At 40.0% G+C, this 24,431-nt stretch overlaps 1 protein-coding gene across 7 annotated transcripts in view; it reads right to left on the reverse strand.

Moving 5' to 3' along the window:
* Positions 1-3,041: 3,041 nt before the first annotated feature.
* LIMS1 (LIM zinc finger domain containing 1) overlaps positions 3,042-24,431 on the reverse strand; it is a 68,663-nt gene continuing 47,273 nt past the window's right edge. For 5 of the 7 annotated variants that reach the window (XM_053970831.1, XM_053970833.1, XM_053970832.1 and 2 more), the window contains exons 2-10: positions 20,309-20,468; positions 15,007-15,073; positions 12,821-12,941; positions 11,836-11,985; positions 10,489-10,639; positions 9,043-9,135; positions 7,578-7,626; positions 5,397-5,472; positions 3,042-4,569 (exon numbers count right to left, since the gene is read on the reverse strand). In XM_053970831.1, the coding sequence (XP_053826806.1) occupies positions 4,455-4,569; positions 5,397-5,472; positions 7,578-7,626; positions 9,043-9,135; positions 10,489-10,639; positions 11,836-11,985; positions 12,821-12,941; positions 15,007-15,073; positions 20,309-20,468 (982 nt within the window). In that variant the 3' untranslated portion in view covers positions 3,042-4,454. Of the gene's footprint in view, positions 4,570-4,951; positions 5,144-5,396; positions 5,473-7,577; positions 7,627-9,042; positions 9,136-10,488; positions 10,640-11,835; positions 11,986-12,820; positions 12,942-15,006; positions 15,074-20,308; positions 20,469-22,685; positions 22,868-24,431 lie in introns of those variants that run through there. The other 2 variants (XM_053970836.1, XM_053970829.1) reach the window with 2 other exon arrangements.

Raw genomic sequence — 24,431 nt, forward strand, 5'->3', positions numbered from 1 at the left:
CAGGAGGACTGGAGCATCCCTCCTTCGAAGGCAGGGTGAGGAAGTTTGGGCTGTGCAGCTCGGAGAAGGTTCTGCGAAATCCTCATAGCAACCTTCCAGTATCTGAGGGGCCTGCAGGGAAGCAGGAGAGGGACTCTGTCTGGAACTGTAGTGATAAGACAAGGAGTAATGGGTACAATTAAAAGAGGGGCAATTTAGGAAGAAATTGTGGAAGAAATTATTCACTGTGATGGTAGTGAAGCACTGGCGCAGGTTGCCCAGAGAGGTTGTGGATGCCCCATCCCAGGCAGTTTTTAAGGCAGGGTTGGATGGAGTTCTGAGCAATCTGGCCTAGTGGGAAGTGTCCCCCATGGCAGAGGCTTGGGACTAGATCTTTAAGGTCCCTTCCAACCTGTAATATTCTATGATGCTGTACTTTGCGGTTCAGAGCAACTATAAATTTAATCTGTAAGCATAAGGGCCTTCTGACTGAGATCCAATGTTCTAGAAAATGAGTCTCCAAATATTGTAGCAGCTGTGGTGAGAAACCTTTTTTTCCAGGCACTGTGGATAGTATAATTAAACAATTAAGCCCTAAAACGCAACTGGGAACATGGACTAAAAGATGGACCAGCAACCCTTAAGGCAGGAGAGATTTGCAAGTTGTAGTTTTACAGGTTTGGTGGCTCAAGGATGAGCCCTGTGGTGAAATTCCCAGCAGGAAGCCTCAGAGTCTACTCACTGGAATTAGCCATCTTTCCTGCCAGTTCAGATGCTTTGGTCAAAATGAGGCCATTGGGCCATGTCTCTGAAGAAGTGTAATTAAAGATTTCTCCAGTTCTCAATCTCAGACGACCCATTGACAGTCACAGAATTCCTGCTACGCCTAAAATATACTGACAGCCTCACAGCTCTTACCCTCTTTGCAGGAAAAATAAGGAAACATAGCCAACTTTTTCTTTAAGATCAGCAACATCCATGTAAGACTGTGATTGAGAGAATTAATCCTGTCTTTTATTCTTTCTTCTATTAATGGTGATTTATTTTGACATTGGATTTAATAAAAAAAAAAAAATTCTTTTCTTTTCCTCTGTACTTTTAATGGTATGCCTACAGCTGGGATTATCAAACAATTTATTATCTGCACTTGCCAGGCTAAGTAATAGAAGTGTTGGTGCTGGTGCAGAGAGGAACATTGGAGTTTACTTGACTCACTGGACAATATTAGTGCACTTCAGCTGATGGGGAGACATGGGAAATTGCCTTCATATAGACCAGGTCCAGTACTTTGGCACTGGTCACTGTCCCACCCAGCGCTGTAGAAGTGGCACCCCCTATGTTGTCCCCTATGGTCGCAGCAGTGAGCAGGACAGCATTGGCTTGAGAGCTGTCTCTGCAACCTGACTGTGCTCATGGGAACTGAGCACAGGATGCACCACTGCTGGCAGCAGAAGGGCTTTAGGCTCAGCTCTTCCCCCTAAAGCAACATCCACTGGGCTTTCTGGAGTGCTCCCTACTGCCAGCCTGATCAGGCTTTCTAAAGGAACCTCTCTTGCCCATGCATAAGTGATCCATGCAGCAGAAAGGGACAAAGCTTCTGAGGCATCCATTCCCAAATCTCAAGCTCATGGATTCCTTGACAGACCTTATAGGTAGAAAAACAGTACTAGGCTCTGCCTCTTTTAGGAAAATACGTGCAGCTACTCAAATATTTATAATACTTTGGGCCAGGAAATGAGCTTCAACAGAAGACATGTAATTGTCCAGGCTGCCTAATTGCTAGCTTGCTCCCTGGCTCTGCTTTACAACTGCTTTTAACTAATCCTCTTCATGACCATGTGCAAGGGTTATTATACAAATGACAGTTCATGACAAAGTTCCCAAGAGAGCAGTATGGATTTGGGGAACTCTCCACTTGAGATAGGACTCCAGTAATACGATTTTCACCATGAGGGTGATGAAGCACTGGAACATACTATCCACAAAGGCCTGTGAAATCTCCTTGCATGGTGATGTTCACAGTTTGGCCAAGCAAGACCTTCTGTACTGATGCAACTCTGAAATTAGACCCACTGTGAGCAGATGGCTGGGCTAGCTGATCTCTAGTGGTTCCTTCCATCCAACATTTTTCCATACTTCATCAGGCTTTGAACCCTCAAATGCTTTGAGAGCTACATCGTGAGGTCTGACATGCACACACTAGAGTTCATGAAACAGAAGGTGCTGCCTTGGTGAAGCATTCATCATCAGGAACTTGAAAATGGAAAAACCTAGCCTATGTCAGGCCCCAAAGGCCAACAGAATGGAGTGGGAATCTGAGGCCACTGTGCTGCAAACAGATGTAACCCTGAACAATGTGGATATGAGCCAGGTCTTGCCCATTCAGCTTTGGGCTAGTGACCCTTCCCAACTCTGAGCAGTAAGGCTGAGCACACATAGGCTGAAGGAGGAGATGTTTAGTCAGTGTAACGTGAAAACCTAGACGTCAGTTTTAACTTCAGGAGGAAGCAAGAGTGTGTGTGTTCTACTGAATCCATGGCACAGTCCAAAATTCCAAAAGGACTATGTGCTAGTTAAGTAAACAATTTTTGAGGACATTTTAAGCTTTTATAGTCTTCAACAGGGTCAAGGACTGACTACATTTATGAATGTTATCACATTCAATAATTATGTAGGATAAAATAGTCAAAAAATACCCTTCCTAGGAATAAATTGAAAGTTTGGGGTGACAGTTTCATTACAGTGAAAACAGGAGAGAAAAAGTTAACAGGAGGGTATGTTTTGCACTCAGACAAGATACTTTCTTTAGGAAAACCTAGTGACTGTGCCAATTCAGAAAATATCCAGAAGAATCAAGGTATTCTTTATGAAACAAACTGTGGTTTCTTTTATGAACCTCAGAACTACATATAGACAAATATGCCTTTAGGAAAGGCATATGTCTCCTGTAAATCAGGATAAGAAGGAAGTATTTACATAGGTAAATCACAGGTAAAAAGCTCAGGGACCCAAGAGTCTTACCGCTTTCCCACCCATCTCAAGCATTTATTTCAGAGAGCTAATACGAGGTTTAATAACATGGCCTTTATTGACGACACAGAAAAGCGGATGTTTTAAAGTAACTAATTTTTCATAAACAGGAAAGAAAATTTTACTTCCTGTTACATAATTACATAAAATCTGTTTAAGTCACTAATGTACAAAAATAAAAAAAAAAAGTTTGCATACTTCGTACCATCAAGAAGACCTAGGTAGGTGTATTTTCTATAAGAAAGGGAAAAATAAAACAAATTTGCATGGACAGAACTCAATAATATAAAACAATTAAATGTATGTTATAAAGAATTTTTATTATTTGTAAGCTCAGTCCTTGAGGATGGCTGGCTAAAGAAGTAGATCCTAGCAGGATCAAACCTTGCATATTTACACACAGAGGTGTAAAAGTAATATTGCCAGTTAATTGAAATACGCATTTTCAGTATTGTTCTGAAAATCGATGAAGTCTAGAAGCTAGATTTTAAATGCAGATGTTCACATTTCAAATAAAATACTTCTTGCATCCTGTATAATTAAGGCAAAGTATGTTATCTTTTGAAAATACCTTCTATAACAGTTTCTGCATAAAAATATGAAATAAAATATAAAACTATATATATATTTAATGGTACACTGTTATGTATGGTCCAGCAGAATAAGGCACAAAAAGTAAATAGAATGCAAAAGCATATATAGAAGTTAATGTGTTATTTTAAGTGGAATATAGCAAAATTCAAGTAGTTCTGAGTATGCTCATTTCTTGCAATAGGAATACATTTTTTATATAAGTATCTCATGCTAAGCCTGATGTAGAAACATTCATCATATAAGCATAATCTATAATTTTTATCATTTTATGTATGTTATTTGTACAGTGGCCATATTTAGAAATCTGATAGTTTTCAACCATCTGAAACAAGGCTCCTTAATGAGACAACTCGGCCTGAAATCCAAGTGTGAATTTTTCCATGAGGCAAAGTGTACTGGTTCCCTGCCCAAATCACTTGAGCTGGGTGAGTTTTGTCTGCATGCTTAATATGAAGGTTAATATTTTCACTAACATAAATGACAATACACATCCTTAAGTTGGGCATATTTGCAAAGTTTGTTTTCATAGGTGGTGTTCACAAGCTAATTTTCTCTCTCTGAAGAGTTCCACAGAGAATTAGTGTACAGAATGGGCCACCTGCATCAGTACAATGGCATTATTGGTCAGAAACCTTTCAGGTGAGCTGGTATTTATTTTGGAAGTATGGTCTTTTTGTCAACAAGTAAGCATATGTGTATAAAGAACAGAGAACCTTAATATATTTTGGGTTGATAGAAGGCATGCATCAGCATCTGTTGTCTGACTGCAGCCTCAAAGCAGCAACTCCCCCCTACCCCACAAGTAGTATCTATAAGATTTTCACAAAGGAAGAGGAGAGCAGATGAAGCCTTTACTTCCTTCCCAAAGTTTCAGCTAATTTCTTCAGTCTTTTCTTCAGCTCTAGAGGAAACTTCTCATAACACTTTTTGCAGACAGGCTTCATATCAAACTCAACAAATTTATTCCTAAGACAACAAAGCAAAAGAAACAAACAAAGTTTTAGCAGATGAGATACTGAAAAAAAGAATTTTAAAAAATTCTCCTATTCAATGTGCACAAGCAAAAAATTAACCCCCCAATTTATACAAATACATAAAGTTACTTTTACAAGTTATATACGCTGTAGACAGTGATTACAATACCCTGTTAAGTTATGCAGATTTTACCCAAAAGCTCATATTTATTAACTGTGTAATTTAGAAAGCCTTTCAAATCTAATTGTAGACTAAACGTAAGATAATGGAATAACAAGTTAGTATTTCAAGTTGCAGTTGCGTGAAAGATGTTCTGGTTTTGACTGCCATAAGTTCATGCAAAAGTGCAAAAAAACCCGTCCTTAGGACTAACCACAGAAGAAAGGAGCAGAGGTGGCGGTGAGAAGGAAAAGAAGTTTACAAACAGATTGGCTTTTTCTTTTTCTGCTTCTCTTTTTCCTTTGCGTCACGTTCCCGTTTGGCAAGTCGTCGCTTAAATTCATCTGGCATTTTCTCATAACAGTGTTTGCAGACAGGTTTTAGATCAATTTCAACAAACTTATCCCTTTAGAGTTAAACAAGAAAAAATAAAGGATGGAAAAGGAGAAGAGTTAGGAAGACTAACTGAAGGAAGACCTGAGGAGGCAGCTGAAAGAGATGGAAAGTACCAAGTGGAGCAAGAGGAAGAAAGACACATTTATTCCATTGATACTGCTTACATGTTTTTCATACAGTAACAGCTACACTATAGCAACATCTACACTTCGAAGAGAACCACTGATACGTGTTGAAGACATCACACTTAGCCATAAACTTACTTGAGGGTTAACTTAGTGTTGCAAGTTGAACAAGCAAAACAGTTCACACACCATGCCTTATTCAGAGCAGACACAACTAGGGAGATGGGAAAAAAGAAACCATTAGCCTTACCAATAAAAAGAAAAAGTGATTACAAAAAATTTAAGTTTACATATTCATGAGGTGTGAAGAACAGTCATTGATTCTTGTATCAAGTATTAAGGACCATAATAATAACGTGGCCAGACTGGCGAGGCACATTTTAGAGTGTAATGAGCAGGACTGTGAAGCACTGATACAGCTGTCCCTGAGGCAAGACCAGCTTAACCTATTTCTGCCTCCTATTTTTCGCTTCCACTTCATCTCATATCCAGCTGATCTCAGGCAATGGTTCTGTGAGGCCAGGTTCCAACCTAATCAGGAAATACTTCCAGTGTAAGAGCAATCCAGCACAGTTGTGTTTATACAGTTTCATTTCTCAGATCCAGTTCAGACTGCATTGCAATCAACAGTTAACACTTTCCCAGGTGAAGTAAATAATGTGAAGCCAGCAGCCGGACACTGCTAGTAAATCAGCACTACCAAGGTGAAAAAAACTGGACTCTCTTTATTCTTTGCTTTGAAGAGAAACTATTTCCTATTTGTTCTGTTGGTAAATCCAGTTCCCGTTCCTTCTCTCTTTCAGTACAGCTTTCCAGTTTCCCCTGCCAAAATTTTCCTAAGTTAGAGAATGCGGGACAATATTTTTCTTATCATGTTTTTCTCACTCAATCTCTCAATGTTTTTCTCAAAGTATTTTGTCAATAATAAGGAGAACCAAAGCATTGTTACGCAGAGGGCTTTTCCTGCACTATGGGGCAAGCATGTCCACACATACACAGTTACTCCACTACTTTCCAGAATAATACTAGACAGGTGAAAGTCTTTACTCCCAAACATTCTCAGTAATGCAGTCATAAACACCCTCCTGAAAAACTGCTGCTACAGATATTTGTTTCACCCAACAGAGCCAATACTGGATACCAAATCTGTGACAGCTGACTCAAAATTTGTGTGCAGAAATGAAAGAAGAAATGTAATTGAAGTCGTACACTGAAAATAAAGAAATTAGTGTATACTGATTTCAGTTCAGAGACCAAAACTTACAATACAGGTGTCGGACTATATATGAAAGCTTAGAATCATACAGATATGTAGTTATCAGAAAAGTTCAATTTCTGCTCATTCCTGTAGAATTTTCCTGAAAATGAGGACTCTTTCCTGTAAAGCATTTTGGATTGTCATTCTGAAGGCATAATGCAGTCCAGAAAATGTAAAGAAAGCACATCTACAGAATGTATGTCTTACCCTATAGTTACATGACTATAAACTAGTTTATGTCTCTTTTTGAATGTTAGAAGCTTCCTTCTACTTTGCTAATGCCTTTGGCTTAGATGAGGCTAACATAGTATTTACTTTGGATGGGGTAAATAGGCACATAGTGTCACATTATTTCAGGTAGAATAATTTGCTTTTGGCATTTTATCAGAGCTAGTTTAAAAAAAAAAAAAAAAACAACAACCTCAAACCCACCCCCTTCTCCCCAAAAACCCAAGCAAAAAATAACAAAACAAACAAATTACTTGCAGTTCTGCCTTTACAGGACATATGTTTCCAAGTATGATCATTCCTGGTTTTGTGACATTATCATAAGCCTAGATTTTCAAAAGAGAGGTGCTTGCAATAGATAGGTAAATATCTCCAGGATTCAAATATCTCCAGGATAATGGGAACAAGGCATTTAAAAAAAATTCCTAACAGTTCCCACCTACATTTTTCAGTATCCAAATATTTTTTTCAAATTTGGCTCATGATCCACAAATTCATTTGTGGAGATGCTTGTATGCTCCTTCTTACCCTTGCATGTGCTCTTTTTTGAAGGTGGTGTGGGAGGAAGCCACTTCTGAGCATCTTCCAGCATCCCTGATCTCTACATATCACTAAGGGGCTTCACAGTTTTCTTTGGCCATGGGGTGGTCTTCTACCATCATGAAATGATGTTAGGTTTTCCTACCATTTAGTCTCTGACTAATCCACTCTAATTTCTGGTCAAGAGAACATCTGTTTTTGTTTTAATGAAAACTGGGCTGCTTCTCCCTTACTTTCATTTTAAAGAGAACTTCCATCAAAAAGGAACCTTAAGGAAACAGGGAAGTGCTTACCATCTCCTTCAATCACACGGTTGCAATGGAAACAAACATCACCAAACAGCTGAAGAGGAAAGAGAAGTAATGAATTTTTAATATAATGATTTTATTGAAGGTAACTTATCAAACTAGCAAAATAACTATGTTTCAGCTGATGGGCGCAATTGCTTTCCTGTTTGTTCCAGTGAAATAAAGAGAATGCTGGCAAGTCTGGTTTGGTTTTCTAAGTACATTTTGCATCATCTCATCACAAGAAGTCTTGATAATATTAAAGATTAAAACATGTATCTACTTTTGATTCTCTGTAAGTATGATTTTGTTTTGTTTCAAGATTTCTCTAATCCTGAAGATTTGAAATACAGCAATTGGTGTCATATACATATGGTTACTAACCAGAAAATGTAACATTTGGACTAACATGCATGACTAAAACAGTGTATTACTGTAAGAAAATTTTATCTTTATAAAAGAAAAAAAAAAGGAAAATTTCAGACAAAAAACAATAATTTTTCTCTAGTCTTAACATTTGTCCACAATATAATAAGAAGTGCCAAAAACTCCATGTATGTTTTTTTACTGTAGTAGTTTTTTACTGTTTTTATGTTTTTTTACTGTAGTAGTTAACCTCGGAAAAGACATCCACTCTACACACAGCTCTTGTCTGGTGTACGGACTTGGCCCATCCTAGCTGCAACACTATTACTATGAACGTCACAGCATTTACAGTCTACAAGTGTGCCAGCACCAGTCATCTGCCCTTCATCACTAATGACCAATTAAGAATCCATCTGTAATTAGCAGATGCCATGCAACTCCCAAGTGTAACCCCTCCTCGTGTATTTATGTAAGCAAGGGAGGTGAATGTGACGTGACACAGATGGCTTCCAAAGAAAAATATGTCTATGCATCATGGGGTGGACTCCCCATCCAAGGGCATCTGGAGAGGGGTGGTGCTGCCACATGTAACTTCTACATACACGCAAGTGGTCACTAGAGGGTGTCTTCTGACAAATTTAGTCTTGGAAGTCTTTATCAGCCTAATGACTGAGCAACAGCATATATCAACACACAGTGTCTTAGAGCAGCAGCTGCAGGGAAACCCATGCCACTCACTGAGGCCTCCAAAATGCAGTGAGTGAGTGACAAATCTTCTTTAACTTCTTAGGAGAGATTAGTTGTCATTAGCTGCTCTGATCCACAGACACGTCAAAGCCCCGTAAGAGCTCTACTTAAGTACCGCTAAGTTTGAAGAACAACTTGACACTGATTGTCCTGGCCAGCCTTTGTGAAATACCTGCAGTTTTCTTTTTTAATGCCACACAGATGAATAGGGAAACTTGTATAAATTAAACACAACAGCCATTACACCCAGAGGTGCCTTTAACAGAACAGAAGAATGTCCATGGTTTTCCTTCTCTATCTAATAAATCTTATTTGTGAGTTTACCAATTAATGCCATTTTAAAAATATGCAACCTTACCTGATTGTAGTGGGTTTCACAGTACGCCAAGCCTTTTCTCTCATAATGACGATGACCCAGGAATGGTTTTTCACATTTTGCACAAACAAAATGCTACAAAGAAAATTACAATACATTTTTTTTATCTTTTGGAAGTAATGTTATTTTTTTCTGGAAAGCAAACTAACCATGTCCACTACTTGAACATGGCTGAAGTCTACTAAGCCATTGTCGTGGGGACAGGACATTTTCATGCTCATTATCCCAATCGTGGTTTCTGCTCCCTGTTCTCAGTTTGTTTTGTCTTCCTTCCCCCCCCCCCCGGCTGGCTGCTGGCTTGCTGCTTAGCTTGCTTGCTGCTCTTGCTTGCTGCTGGCTGCATGCTTTGCTGGCTCTGTTTTCCTCTCTTTTTTCTCTGCTTTTCGCTGTCTTGCTTTTTTGCCATTTTTTTTTCCTTTTCCCCGGTTTCCGTTGTTCCCTTCCCCCCCCCCCCCCCCCCCCCGAACACATCGGACCTACTCCGGGCAGGAGCTCCCCCGGGGTCTGCGAAAGAAGCTGCGTACCCTCTGCGGCGAAGAGAGATACAGCTCAACCCCTTGGACTGGTGAAAACATCTGTGGTCATCTTGGGCTATTTCTCTTGTGCTGGGGAGTGTTTTTTTGTTGTGCCTTAATAAACAAGTTTTTTCCACTTCCCCTCTGAAGGAATTCCTCCCGAACCCGGTGGTGGGGGGGAGGTTGTGGAGGGTCTGGTTTCCTATAAGGGGCTCCTTTGGAGGTGTTTTCCCCTAATTTGTCCTAAACCAGGACAGCCATCTTGAAAAGCAGAGTTAAAACTTTTGTTTCTACATTTAGACCATTAAAATAATTTCTTTTAATGTCTTCAACATTTCAATTCAAAAGTTACAAGACTAAATCAAGCAATGGAGTCTTAAGTTTTATCAATGAACAGAATTAAGAGTTATTAAATAATCTGCATTATCATTATACCCTTGTAAAGAAAGCATTTCCTAGAGACTTTCAAAACAACAGAAGGAATTTATCTAATTAAAATGGAAGATGTAGAAATAAATCTTGTATGTGGCTTTGAAATATAAACTCTCACATGAACTATTAAAGAAATATGTACTTAAGGGTATTATGATGCTTAGTAACACAGTTGGCACAGATTTGACTGCTTTTCCACATGTACTGCTTTGAGCTCTGAAATTTTATTTTGTAAGGACCTTGCTGGGCTTACTTTGAATTACTGATTTTAGTTTCACAGTCAAAGCTTCTCTGTAAGGTGGCAAGTAACTCCTATTTCACAGTGGAAGACCAGCCAAAATAAGGTTGAAGAGGGATTTGGAGAAGGCATTTGTAATCATTGCTGCAAACTTTGAGAATCTTTTCATTGAAATTGAATAGCAAAACCACAGATAATAAGGTTTACATTTGTAAGAGAGATCCTAGAGCATCTGATGTTTACCTCCACATGCCACTGTTTGCCCATAGCATTCACCACACGGCCTTCAATTGGTCTCCTACATGCCCCACAGATGGGGACACCCATTTTGTCATGGCAGGGTAAGCAGTAGAGTTCTCCTTTCAGCTCACGAGCGTCAGCAGTAAGTTCCTTCCTGTTCAGAAGTTAATGAATTGAGAGCATGAATAAAGGCACTCAAAAATGTCAATTCTTGAGAGTTTCTACTCTCAAGTAAAAAGTGAAGTAAAAAAAAAAATTAGCATTTGCTTTAGAAATTGTATTTATACTACAGTAATGCAGCAGCATCAAATATAACAGAATTCAACACAGTTCACTCCTGATCTCAGTAAGTTGAGAACAGGCTGCAAAGCGAGGTGCACCGAGTCTCTCTGGGAACAGCTACTGACCTATTGTCATTCTGCTGAAGCAGCACAAATCTGTGTGTGAAAGCTGCACATGTTTGGCTTATATTCTGGCACTTATCACCAGTTTATTTTAGATTTGCATAACTTCAACTGAAAGTAGAATGTAGTCCTCTATATCTAGTTACATTTTCCTTGTACGAAACTTCAGAGCAAGAGAACTACAGACCCACATGAGCTAGGTTTATTCATTTCCCATTGCAGAATCTTATAAACTCTACTTTTTAGTAATTTGCATGGTTAGATACTGAGAACAGCTAAACCTTAAAGGTGACTGTAATCACAAATACTCTCAACTGGTTGCCACTGATATAACACTACATACTGTTATTCAAATCAGCTTTTGCTGTGGCACTGAAATAGCTTCCTTTGCAGCAGAAATAAACTAAGAATCCATGCTATGTCCTACAATGCTCCATGCTCCAGTGCTCATCCTACATCTCTGCATCAGTGCAGAATGTGGAAATGTGCAGTTTCATGTGTTGCAGTTGCAGAAGATGATAAAATGAGACAGGAGAAGGCTTCTAAAAAAGACAGGCTTTAAAAAAAGAGAGAACAAAGTTTGGATGCCGTTGAACTGAAAAAAAAACATAGGCAAGATAGTTATTCAAGCAACAAAAAGAGAACCACTTCTCCTCCTAGCAGAATGGTGAGCTATCATTTCACTACTATAGAAATGGTATCTGTGTTGATACTTTGTATTTTGTAAGGTACCGCCTTGTCCTGTAGACTCCAATCTTTCTCTAGTCCCCAACAGGTCAGCTGTTGTTTGAACCCCACTAAGCCAAAAGCAAGTAACACATATCTGGCCACAAGACATCCAAACCCCATCCCCTCTTGTCAGTTGTACAGGACAAGTTTTCACTTTAAATCGATGAAGCAAATAAGCCCAGCATTTTCCTGTTTCCCTTTGCAGAACTCAGGTTACCCGCAGTTTGCACAGTTGAAATGATCAGGGTGATAAGGATCATTTTTGAATATGAGAGGCTGTTCATCAATAATAGCATGACACTTCTGGCAAATGTACTTTCCCAGGCCTCTGGCTTTTTCCTTGTTATGGCAAGGACGGCAGAGATGTCTGAAACGGCATAAAAAAAGAGAGGTAAGTACTACAGTGCAAAATATAAACCAAAAATCTCTCAGAACTTCATTTCAATCAGCTCTTTTTTGAGTCTTATTAAAACAACTTCCTTGCTAAGGCAAACCAAGTTCAAAACACCAAAATGATTGCCCAAGCTGAGTGTGATCATTTAATTTTCTGTCACCACAGGAGTATAAATTCTTCACCTGAGTTAAAGCTGTATTGAAACACAGAAAACAAGGTTTCTTATAGATTCTCGTTGATGAATGTTTTACTTTCAAAATCTTAAAAATATAGATTAGAAGCTGTATGAGCACACAGGTCCTACTTCTGTAGATAATTCTGTGTGTTGTATTATACATAAGAAGCCAATGGTCATATAATCCACTGGTAAAACATTCTTTTGATCATAGCTGGCACAAATATCTGATTCTGTGAAGGGTCTTACTGAACATTAAGCAATTATTAAATATGGTGCCAAACCAGACCAAAATTGGAGAACCAAGTTAGAAAAAGAAATTAAACATTTTTATTTAAAAAAAATACAATGCTTCTGTATCTGAAAGTTTTCTCTCTTATTACATATAACAATGACCCCAAAAGGTCACTGGGTAAAGAAAATGTTTGCCATGAAACTTGGCGTTGAAGCAGGCAAAATGTCAATATTTTAAGATCTTGTGATCTTGTGGTTTTGTGATGCATGATTAGACCATGTCACAATGCTTCAGTTGCTCCATTCAAGCTGGAAAGCCTCAGGAACCAAAACCTCTCAGTCCCACTATTGGTTCATTTAATTTATGGTCAGTTAACAGAAGGAAGGGTGGAGATTTACCTGCCAGCATTCTTGACAAATCCAATATCAGCCAATACTGCTTGGCAGATGTCACAGCAGAAGCAGTCTGGATGCCAGCTATTGTTCATGGCTTTAATAACACGACCAATAATGAACTCACCTGTAAGAAACACAACACCAGGATGTAAAACACCATACTAGACAAACTTAAAAGTAACTCACGAATGAATCACTACCATGACTACAATCATCATTCCTTTCCTTTCCCCAGAATCTGGTAGGACACATTGCTTTCAGTATCACAGTTCTGATTTCAAACCCTGGAAATTTGGGGTTGTTTGTTGTTTTTTGTTATGGGTTAAAAGAAAACATTTTTGCTGATATAGCACAATCTCCTATTTATGTACAAGTCCTTTGACATGCATACTCCACGTTCTCCCTGAAATAATCCTATTTTGGTCCCTTTCACTGGTTTTACTTATCTGTTCTCAAGCTTTTTAAGAAATGTATGGAGTACTTAATATAATAAGGGCTTTCTTGTGTCCTAATAATTTTTCTCCTTCTTTTCTTTAAGAGTATGACAATTTTAACTTGCCACATACATAGCAGAAGTTTCTACTCCACTAGGACCAAGCCTTGAAGGTATTCTGTACTCAAGGCACAACAGAACTGAGCTTGGGTGGCTGTGGACTTCCTGCAAAAAAACTCCCATAGAGTCCAAATGCAAAGGTGCAGTGAAGCTGCAGAACAGTAAATCCAACACACACAACTTCTGACCTACCACTAGGAGTCCTGTCCCATAAGGCATTAATAAAGTAGTGTAAGAACTAGTGTTTGGCATGCAGTGTGACTGTACTGCACAGGCAGTGATGTCCATCACATGTGACTTAATTGTTCTCTATGCTGATGGACAGTGTAGCCAGGGGTTCTGAGCAGTGCAAAATGTGTTGGGAGCTCAGCTTCCCAGTGCTGTCAGAGGCTGAGTTCTGGCTTTGGGGAACAACTCCAAGAGCTGCCAAAGGGGATAAATCAGGCAGGTAACGGTGTGGACGATAACATCCAGCATGCGCCTCTGTAGCATTCCCATGAAGTCATGGCTTTTCAAGAACAAATCCAATGGAGTCCAGGCATGTCAGGAATGCTCAAGGCCTCATCACTGACAACAGCCCCATTGACTTTGTCTGTGTTAATTAAGTACAAGAAGTGGAAAATCCCAGCTCTGAGCAAGACCTTGATGAGGTTTTAAGGGAGCTGGCAATACCAGGAGAGAGGAAAGGAGAAGGTGGAGCCGTGCCAGCTGTGCAGGAGAAATCCTGGAGACAGGCAGTATAGCTCCTCACAAATTGCCACCAACTCATTTCTTCCTCTTCCTCTGCTTGTTCACATCTGTAGCCTTAAATTCACAGCTCCATAGCATCTGCTTCCCTCTCCCTTGGTGTTCAATGCCTCCCTCCACAAAAGGAAAGGCCTCACTGAGATAAATTAAAGCTTTTCACCTTGCCAAAGGTGCCAAAGAAACAAGGGCTTCCAGAGCAGTTTAGAGAATAGTCAAATAATAACTTCCTAGCTCTGGCCCAGAAAAATGTGTGACACACAGGGGAAAAAGAAAACATGCAAGTGATTACAGCATGGCAGATGCACAAGCATCAACAGTGGCAAATAAAAAACAATCCTCAGTATCATGTAGGATGGACATAAGACACTGAAGCCTGAAAGTTATTTGTTTCCAAAAAATCAGTGGGGGCCCAGCTGACCATCACTTGATTATAACACTAGATGATGAATATTGTCTCAGGTTCTGTGAAGTAGGACAGCACAGGTGGGTTACAGGAGTCAAAGCAGATGACAAAGTCTTGTTGCATGGTTTCAGCTACATGAGAAGGGACAAATGTCAGCACATAGAGATGTACCGATATAAATAATCAGGAGTATTATATATAATAGTATATACAATCAGGACTTTATGAATGGTCTGTTCATTGGACCATTAGCTCAACAGCTAAATTATTTACTAAAAGAATGCAAATTTTATTTTTAAATCCTACTGGTTTATGACCTTTAGAAAATGCAACTCCCCAGTTTTTCTGAAGTCTAGCTCATTCCTGAAGTTCAGATACTCAGCTGAACATAAGCACCTCCCAGGAAATAGATACAAGGGCAGAACATCTTCCCCCAGTGACACTCCCATTTGTGATCAGTGTGAAGTATTTCACCTTAAAACTTACCACATTGATGGCAGCAAGGGGCAAAAAGCATTTGAAAATCATGTTCACAGTACTTCCTCCCTTCAAACTGCAAATAGAAAGAGGGATGAGGAACTTGCACTTAACATAAATGCTGTAACAGCCTGGTGTGTTTCCAGATAAAATTAGGTAGTAAAACATGAGGGCTGAGCAAAAAAAACCAGACCATGGGCTACATGTGCTAGGCATTACATCCACCCACTTTAATTCACCTACTAGTTAGCATGTAATGTTAATAGCACACTATTTCTCCAGTACTGCTGAGAGTGTAAAACATTTTCTGTCACCCACTTACATCCCAAGAGACGTCTAAATTTTTGACAGACTACTGAAACTGAAGCAACCAAACTCATTCTGAACAGAAAATTAGCTAACAAACAGCCTTGGCCAGCAGGAGGGGAGAAGGATTTTTCCCAAACCTATTTGATGTCTTCCTCACCATACACTTCCTGTCAGAATGACCCAGCATAGCAGAGGGTGGAGGTTGGGGTAGGAAGAACACCCAGGGGCAGAAATCTTTGCAATTTATGGAGCAGTTCAGCCAAAACATGAAGGGAAATAAGCTTTTTCTTTCATGATGCTTATTTCATAGAATCATAAAATCATTTAGGTTTGGAAAGACCCTTAAGATAATCAAGTCCAAATATTAAAGAGCAAAGTTCACTACATTGATCAAATTAAATTGATTTTAAGGGATTTGAATTTTATCACAGCTTACATAAGTTCAGCTACAGTTCAAGCTTTAATTGAAAAAAAAAAAACCCTACGGAATAAAAAGATTCAACAGTACTGCCATGTGGCAACAGCAAATATGTGCTGAAATGAAGGGAAATATTTAGATACTTTCAGGCACCATTATTATTAGACACAAATGCCAATGAGCATGTCAAAACCAGGTAGACAATATCAGGTATGCTATAAAATGTTTGGATTTCAATGTCTCAGTTTAAACAGTGGAACAAGGAGGCCAGCAGGAAACCCCGCTTCTTTCTTTTCACTGGCCCTAAGACAAAACCAAGTGAGTAGCATAAAATACTACCCACAAAGTAAGGTTTTGTGCATGGACAGAGAATACAGAAATGTGTTTCAAGATTACCTGTTGTATAATATGAAATGACAAGGATCAAATACAATATAAATATAATAAATACTCTTGCAACTGGCAGGATGGGGATCTAATAAAACATTTCACTAGATATTTATGGTTAGAAAACTGTGCCCAACCTGAATTGCACCTATTAGGAACAGAAGGACATTAACTCAGTACAGACCTTTTCAGAAGCCTCTGTCAGAAATTTATCAAGTGTTATTCCAGTGTAATACTCTAAAACATATTACTTTTTAGTTTGGGCTTTTAAAAAAATGATAAAATTGAGAGGTACAGGGCTATTACTTTCTCAAGGAGTAATGGAAATTACTCATTCATTGTGAATTGTACTTGCTTCCTGCATGATAAAGTCCTTTCCAAACAGAAAAAAAAAATTGAAAGCTTCCTGTTCTGTTTAAACAGGTGGTCCAATGGGGGATGCTTAGGTTTGCTCAGATTTCAAAGCCACCACATGTTGATCTGAACAGACCAAACAAGTTTTCTTCCCCTTTTTGTTTGCGTCAGGCAGGTTGGTCTTCAGTCTTGTTTCTATTTTCAACCTCTGCTCCTTTGTGCTGCCCTTTGTGGATGACCCAGCAGTTATTATCACAGAAAGCCTTGAGCTTCTGTAACAAATCTTACAGTCCATAGTTTAAAAGTAAGGTCATTTCACTGTTGTATGCTGAAGGTCCACGAGGCAAATGGCTCTACATAAAAAATCTCACTGTGAAATAACCTCCAGCTTACCTGCATGTTTTTAGCTAACTTAAGTGAAAAGTCATGCACAAAAACTGAAACTTTAGAGATTGTTTCTGTAAGGCAGCTATTGGTAAAAAACATTTTAAGAAAACACTCAAGGTATAACTGGAATAGAAACTAACATAACCATCTGTTCTGCCATTAGTATAGGACTGTGCACTGCTACCTATAGAGAAACTCTACAATAGCAGCCCTAGGGAACACATACCTTCCAGGTGGTGGAGTACAAGCAGACTAGAATTGCTACCACTTCACACTTAACAGCAAAGAACACAGAACTCTACTGGAATGTGCTTGTGCTAAGTTCTGTTTAGATTGAGTGCATAAAAAAACTTGCTAAAATGATGTTACTGAGCAAACTGGAACACAAATCAAATACACCGTCCCCACAGTTTCTGTGCAACATTAGGCATGCAGATCTCAGGAATCCAATCTATCATTTCTAACACAGGCTCAAGAGGACATCCACAAAACCTCTGCTATGCTGTGCAGCCTCTAAGCAGTGGATGGGCACCACTTGTGCCTGTGAGCGACTTGGCTCCAGTGCCACAGCACAGGGAGCTGTGCTTATGGGGGCACTTGCAAGGTAGCCCAGAGATAAGTCCTGCAGCACAGGAGAGCTGACCAGTTCCACCCATGGAACACAGCATGAAGGCTTATCGTGGCACTGTTTGACAGCAAGTGTGATAAGCAGCTTAATGACTAACTGGGGGAACCCTGCAAGGCTTGCAATAGGCAGGAGAACAATATTTGTCTTCCTAATTGCTAAGAGCTGGAAATAATTTCCAAGAAATACTAGCTTAGCTAAACCAGGCACAGAATAAACACAAGCTCATGCTGGGCAACCAACAATGCCAGTGTTTACCCACGGGAACCTGCTCAGAAAAACACATTACCTGGCCACACCTCCAAAACATCCATCTTCTCAAAGACTGCATTAAGCCAGTCTAAGGAAGATGTCCTTTCTGCCCCTCTTCTCCAGTCAGGTTTTCTTGACAGTGATACAGATTATTTCAAGTCCTCTGAGCACTGTCAGCCACTCCTGAGCACTCAACAACCTATGCCCACCTTCTACCTGCTCAGGGCTTTCCTTCCTCTCACAGAATCACAGAATGGATCAGGTTGGAGGTACAGTGATCTGGTCCAACCTCCCTCTTCAAGCAAGGTCATCCTAGAACACACTGCACAGAATTGCAACCAGATGATTCTTAAGTATCTCAAGTGAGGGAGACTTCACAACCTCTCTGGGCAACCAGTACCAGTGCACAGTAAAGAAGTTCTTCCCCATGATCAGGTGGAACTTCCTGTGCATCAGTTTCTGCCCATTACCTCTTGTCCTATTGCTTGGCACCACCAAGCAGAACCTGGCTTCCTCCTCTGACACCCTCTCTTCAGACAATTATATACATTGATGAGGTTCCCTCTCAGTTGTCTCTTCTTGAGTCTGAACAGGCCCAGCATCCTCAGCCTATCCAATGTTATTTTACCTCTGTAATAAATGTGGCAAGAAGTGTCTATCCTTAACTGAAACTTTCCACTTTCCATGTAACATTTCTCAGGCTACCCAGGCTGAAAAAAAAAAACCCTAGCAACATTAGCCAAAACATGTTTAGCACACAGTGTTATTTTAATTCCTGGGACAATCTACTGGCACTCACTTCTGACTTACTGTCTTTGAGGGCAGCATGTTTCGGTAAGAGAGTGCTCAAGGACCAATCATCATGAATATGAATGTTAACAAGGTAGCAGTAGGAAGCAATATGCCCACATCCAGTATATCTAAGCACCCCTAGGATATTTGCCTCTGCCACTGAGATTCAGGTATGGCCACATGAGAGATTGGCCAACACAGAGAGATTGTAACATTCTTGAACTAGGTCCAAAAGTAGGACTTTCTTTCTGCTGTAGTCTCCTCTAGAAGATACAGGCTGCCTAGAGCATGATTTCCCAAACTTTTATCTTTAAGGACCATTCAGCTTTCTGAAAGAGGTCCCTGGAATGTCTCATTGTTTTCTGAGTCAGAAAAAGAATGAATAAAGTATTCATTATTTAGAGAAAATACATTTTATTGGTTTAATACAATTTTATGAACATAATTACAAATATTTTAGTTTTGAAATGTTCATATCACTTTACATTTGCCTCAGGTCTTAACATGTCAGGATGGACTCTTTCCTGAGTCAGCTCAGTATATATTAACAATCGTAATGCAACTTGTTAAGTGTCCAGGAGGTGTTCTTTTGTTTCTATTTAATTAATTCTGCCTTGAAGCTCACCTTTTGATGTCTTATGGAACATTAGAGGCTAATTTACTACAATTTGTGTAACACTATCCTTAGAACCTTTTGATCCTCAAACAAGGTGAGAAGAAGCAAATCCCCAGGAATCTCCTTAGCCAGTCTCTTTTGCAATCCACACTCCTCTCTCAGCCTCTCCTCATTACCACATAACATGGCTCTGTAAAATTAGAAATGCTTCTATGGAAGGTAAACTATTGCGCTCTTGCCAAAGGATGACACCTGTATGTGAGAGCACAGAATTGTTCCTTTTACACTCTGCTCATTTTCCTTTTCAGATCATCATATGACACAAATCCTGTAACTGCCACCCTAAGATGGACTGTAAGCTACTCAAGCAGGGCCTTATCTCTCTGACAGTAATTCCCTGTCTCATACCATCTATTGTTCCCTACACTAATCACGTTGTGTTTTATGAACCAGTCTAGAGCTTTCACTACCACTTTGTGCTGAGCCACATTCTGAATTCCCATGATAGGGGAACGTAAAAGAAAATTAAACCTATTCCATAATACCCTCCTAAGCTGAGGCAAATCAACCTGGAGCTGAGAAATGTGATCAGGTTGTGAGAAATGAATGTGATCAGGTCTTAACCCCTGAAAGTGTGTTAAGAACTGATAATTTCGAATGCTCTAGACTGTTAAACTTAAGAGTTGATCTTATACTGGCTCTGTCTGATTTGGATCACAGCATGCTCACATACAGATCATCTCTTTTCCAATGCCAAACTGGACTCACTCAACTCAGTGATAAACCTCCTATGGACCACATGATGCTGGGATTTCCCTCTATATGACTTTCTCCTCTAAGAAGTATGTTTCCTATGTATTTCTAGTATGATACATCAGATTCACAAGTTTCAGGGAAAAAAATTGCACTGAGAAAAAAATCTCCAGGAATTTTTCTCTCAGTGCTGATAACATTAAGGTCCACATTTAAAGAACATTATATACATTGATGTCCTCCAAATTAGCAGAGAAATGCTACTGTTTTTTTCTCGCTTTACTGGGCATTATCTTTTAGAGCCCAGATCCTGCCATGGGACTTTCTAAGCTATCCACCTGTCTGTAGCTACTTCTGCTATGGGAATGAAGGCTCAAAAGGGGGTATGGGGACAGGAGGGGTCCTCTGCCCCGCTTACCTCATAGAAGAGCCCTTCGGGGAACTGCTGAAAGCACTGGGCGCAGACGAAGCACTGCTCGTGGTACAGCTCACCATTGCTGTTGACAATTTTCTCAGCAGGGGCAAAGCCCCCCCTGCAGCGCTCGCAGATGGCGTTTGCAAGCGCGTTCGCCATGTTGCTGTCATTCAAAAAAAAAAAAAAAAAGAAAATTAGCCTAAATAGACAACAAGATTGGTCATCGGTCTTTCCCCCCACCCACGAGGCCAAACTGCATCAACCTAATGCTAAGCTGCTCAACACAAGTTTTTCAATGAACTTCATGGCTTGTGGCATCTCCTCAGAAATAAAACTACCAATTCTCCTTGCTCCCTAACTCTTTAGAAACAAAATCCCTGTGATACACTGTAATTAATTGAAAACCCCAAACAGAAACCTTGTCACTACAGACACATTTACAGGCTTTCTCTAATGAAAAAAGGCAATTCAAAGTAGTATAAAAATTATGATATACATTAAAATGACTGAAAACAAGGGCAAATATTAATGATTAAGGACTGGCATCACACAGGAAAACATAAATTATTTATCGTAAACCAATTCTAAAATATACATATATAACGGCATTGGTTCAGAGCTCTAAATAAACATTGTGATAGCGTGTGCAGGATCTAGTCTGGCAGATATTAATGAAATACAGAGTAGACAAATAATTATCCTTTATATGAGCTCTGCATAGCTTGAAGTAATTTTACAAATTTAGTTTGAAATCATGGGATTTTTGATTGGTTTGTTAGGGTTTATCTCAGGGAGCTAAGCTGATCATGTGCCAGCTCATAGCCCACTCCAGGGCTAAGGGGGAGGGTGGGAATGCTCTGGCTGCCCCACTGCAACCCACACACAGGCCAACACAAGCTGGCAAACCCATGCCAGGGATGCAAAGAAATATTGAAACAGCAAGCTTGGTTGCTTCTCAAAGGCACAGGACCAAAAAAATGGCAGTGTGGTAGCTGTCCACATCTGCAGAAGACCGTACAGCTGATTTTCAGTTAATTAAAGCCAGCAAAAGGCTCTTTTGGTTTTTCCTTTGCAAACATTCTATCACTCATATCTAGACTCTCAAAGCTCTGCCTTTCAAGATCATCCCGCTGCCCTAATGCCATGTGGTAGCAGAGAGTAAATATAGGGCAATGGTCTAGTTTCATTACAATGTTATGTCAGCTGACAAAACCACTTACTCAAAATTTATGTGGAATGGTTATTAGATAAGTGACATTATTTGAAACACATGTGCATGCAGGCACACATTTTGATAAGCTATCAAAATGATATGCTGTGCCTGTAAGTGCAGAGCCCACAGTCCTCTGCAAGATGCCAAGGCTTCCTTCTTATCTCTTCAAGGGGATAAGACCTCTGGGCTCCTACCATATTCAATAGGAATTGAATTCATTCCTTGCACACCATCCAAGGGAGCAAGGAAACACCTAGCACGTGGTTCAAAATGGAATGTGTTTTATCTATTTCTTACACTGTCCCACAGAAGAGCCCTACACAAGGTCACACCTGACATGTTATTATTAGCTGGCACTTTTTTTTCTCTCTCACTTGATCTTTGCAGATGAGGAAAACAGTAACTGCAATCCAAATATCCGCTGCCCTCACAGCGAAAGGAGTGGGCAAATTTCACGTGAAGATCAGACACAGGACGGTCTAACCCCTACATAACAGACAGACCTATGGACAAACTGCAGTGACTATACACATAAACTGTGATCAACTATAAAGCTTGTCAATGGTCTTCATTGACTGTGTATGCTTTCAGTGGGGCAAAACCTCAATTTCCCCATCCTCCTTATCAATCTAAATGAAGAATAATCACAAGAGAAACTGGGATCTTTCATCATCACTTCGACAGTGCTTGAGCATTAAGGATGCTAAGCACTGCTGTACGTAAAGTATAATCCAAGCAAAAACATGAAACAAAGTTCAAAAACAAATAAAAACAGTTTCCCTCTTCAGGAAAAAGTGTTTCACTTTGAAACACATCATATATGTAAAACTAGTGAAGTATGTAATACTTCTGCATTAATGAAGCGGTTTATCCATTTGCCCAGAATAAATGGCAAACAACCTGAAGGCAGAGAGACTACTTAAAAAATTCCAACACCATTTTTACTGCTGATAAAAAATTTCTGATGCAATTAATGATGAAATTTAAAGTAACAATTCAAATTTTAGTTGACTGTTACAACTGGCAATGTTTCAAGCAGAACAGTGGCAAAGGTTGGATGAGAGAACAGCTTGCACAGCCTGAGCCCCAGATAATAAAATACATTATGTACAATACACCAGTAATGTCACTGCAGTTACACCCCGAAGCTGAACAGAACAAACTTACAATCTTGCATAAAAGTCACAAAACTCTCTGTAGAGTTTTATTTCACTTTGCCTACGTTGCAATTTTGACACCGGTTTCTCGCCTTCATTTCCTGCGGAGTTGTGAGCATCAGGAGCGACCTTGTAGGCAACCTCTTCATCCTCTGGGATGGGGAACGGCTGAGCTCTGCGCTGGAAGTCCATCTCGCTCTGATTGCTTTCCCAGGTGTCTATATTCTATGCTTATACTGCAAACAAACTGTAGGCAAAGTCCGCAAAACAATATGCTGGACTTCCCCTTGTTCCCAGCGAAGTGATTTACTTTCACAGCTTGTGTCATGTAGCTGGAGCTACTCAGCACCCTGCTAGAGCTTCAAGTTAAAAGTTCAGCGGCAGGGCTGTGAGCCTGTCACGCTGAGATTTACTGAGGCTGGCTGTGCACAGAGGAGAACACTCCCCTGCCAGGCCCTTATGTAAACTCGGATGCTGGAAAGGGTCTTCGCTGCTGGCGGCTGACAGAAGCTGCCCAGGAGAGCTGTGGTGAGTAACCTATGTGAGCAAATAAGTTCACCACCAAACTTGGCTGCAGCTTCTTTCTGCTGAGGGGGTGTGGAGGCAGAGTCCAACAATATTTTATCATGGGCAAACCAACAGTGGAAAGCAGAAGACTCCTGTCTCCAGGTAAATATTGCTTTAATGCGATAGTGTGTTAATTACATTGTAAAAATGGCCTTTAATGCTCCACTTGTGTCTTCTAAGTTATACATGTTGAATTTATCTACGTGGGTCTTTCCTCTTGTCGGTACTTCAGACAAGGGGTAGGTACAGGCAGATGGTTTGATTTCTGTTGTGTTTCTCAGGCCATTAACAAAACTGACATAATGGACAATATATGAAAGAGGAAAACCAAAGCTTTATTTCCAGTGATGTGCTGCATTTAGAACAACTATCCAATGTAAGAATACTAACTGAAGTAAGATTTGTAGCTAGTAATTAGACTCTTTCAAGCTCTCCCTCTTTGAAGCACAGTGCTTGTGGTGGATGTGGGATACTCGGCTTCCAGCACTTTCTAACTGCAGAAAAGGAAGGTTTTTGGGAAGCCCTCCTGAGTAACTACTAACTTTTGTGTTGAACTGTCTCAGCCTTGTTAGCAATCAGTTGAACTGCAGAACTGCATGCACTCTGTGCTCATGACACACAGCACACTGGCAGCTGAAGAATCTGCTAGTCTGTGAGGGGGCATGAGGAAGCAGAGGATGACAAGAAGGAGATGAGTAACATGAACAAATAGAGAAATTAGAACTAAGATGAGAGAGAAATAGAATCATTTAGATTGGAAAAGACCTCAAGACCACTGAGTACAACCATTAAACTAATATTGCTACATTCACCACTAAATCATGTCCCCAAGTGCCACATCTACACATCTTTTAAATACCTCCAGGGATAGTGATGCTAACACTTCCCTGGGCAGTCTGTTCCAGTGTTTGACAACATTTCCATGAAGAAATTTGTCCTGATCTCCAATCTAAACTTCCCCTGGCACAACTTGAGGCCATTTCCTCTTATACTGTCACAGGATATGACAGAATGTCCAGTCAAGGCTACAATTTCTTAATATACCTGCACCTTCCCTAGGACCTACCACAGAGGGTCTGGTTGGTGATATTTTTTGGCCATATCTCTCACCATCACCTAGGACAGCTTGCTCAGCAAGCATACAGCAGCCCACATGCCACTCTCCATGCAGGCCTGAGCTTGCATGCAG

This window comes from Vidua macroura, chromosome 2 (genome assembly GCF_024509145.1).
Source record: "Vidua macroura isolate BioBank_ID:100142 chromosome 2, ASM2450914v1, whole genome shotgun sequence".
NCBI lineage: Eukaryota > Metazoa > Chordata > Aves > Passeriformes > Viduidae > Vidua > Vidua macroura.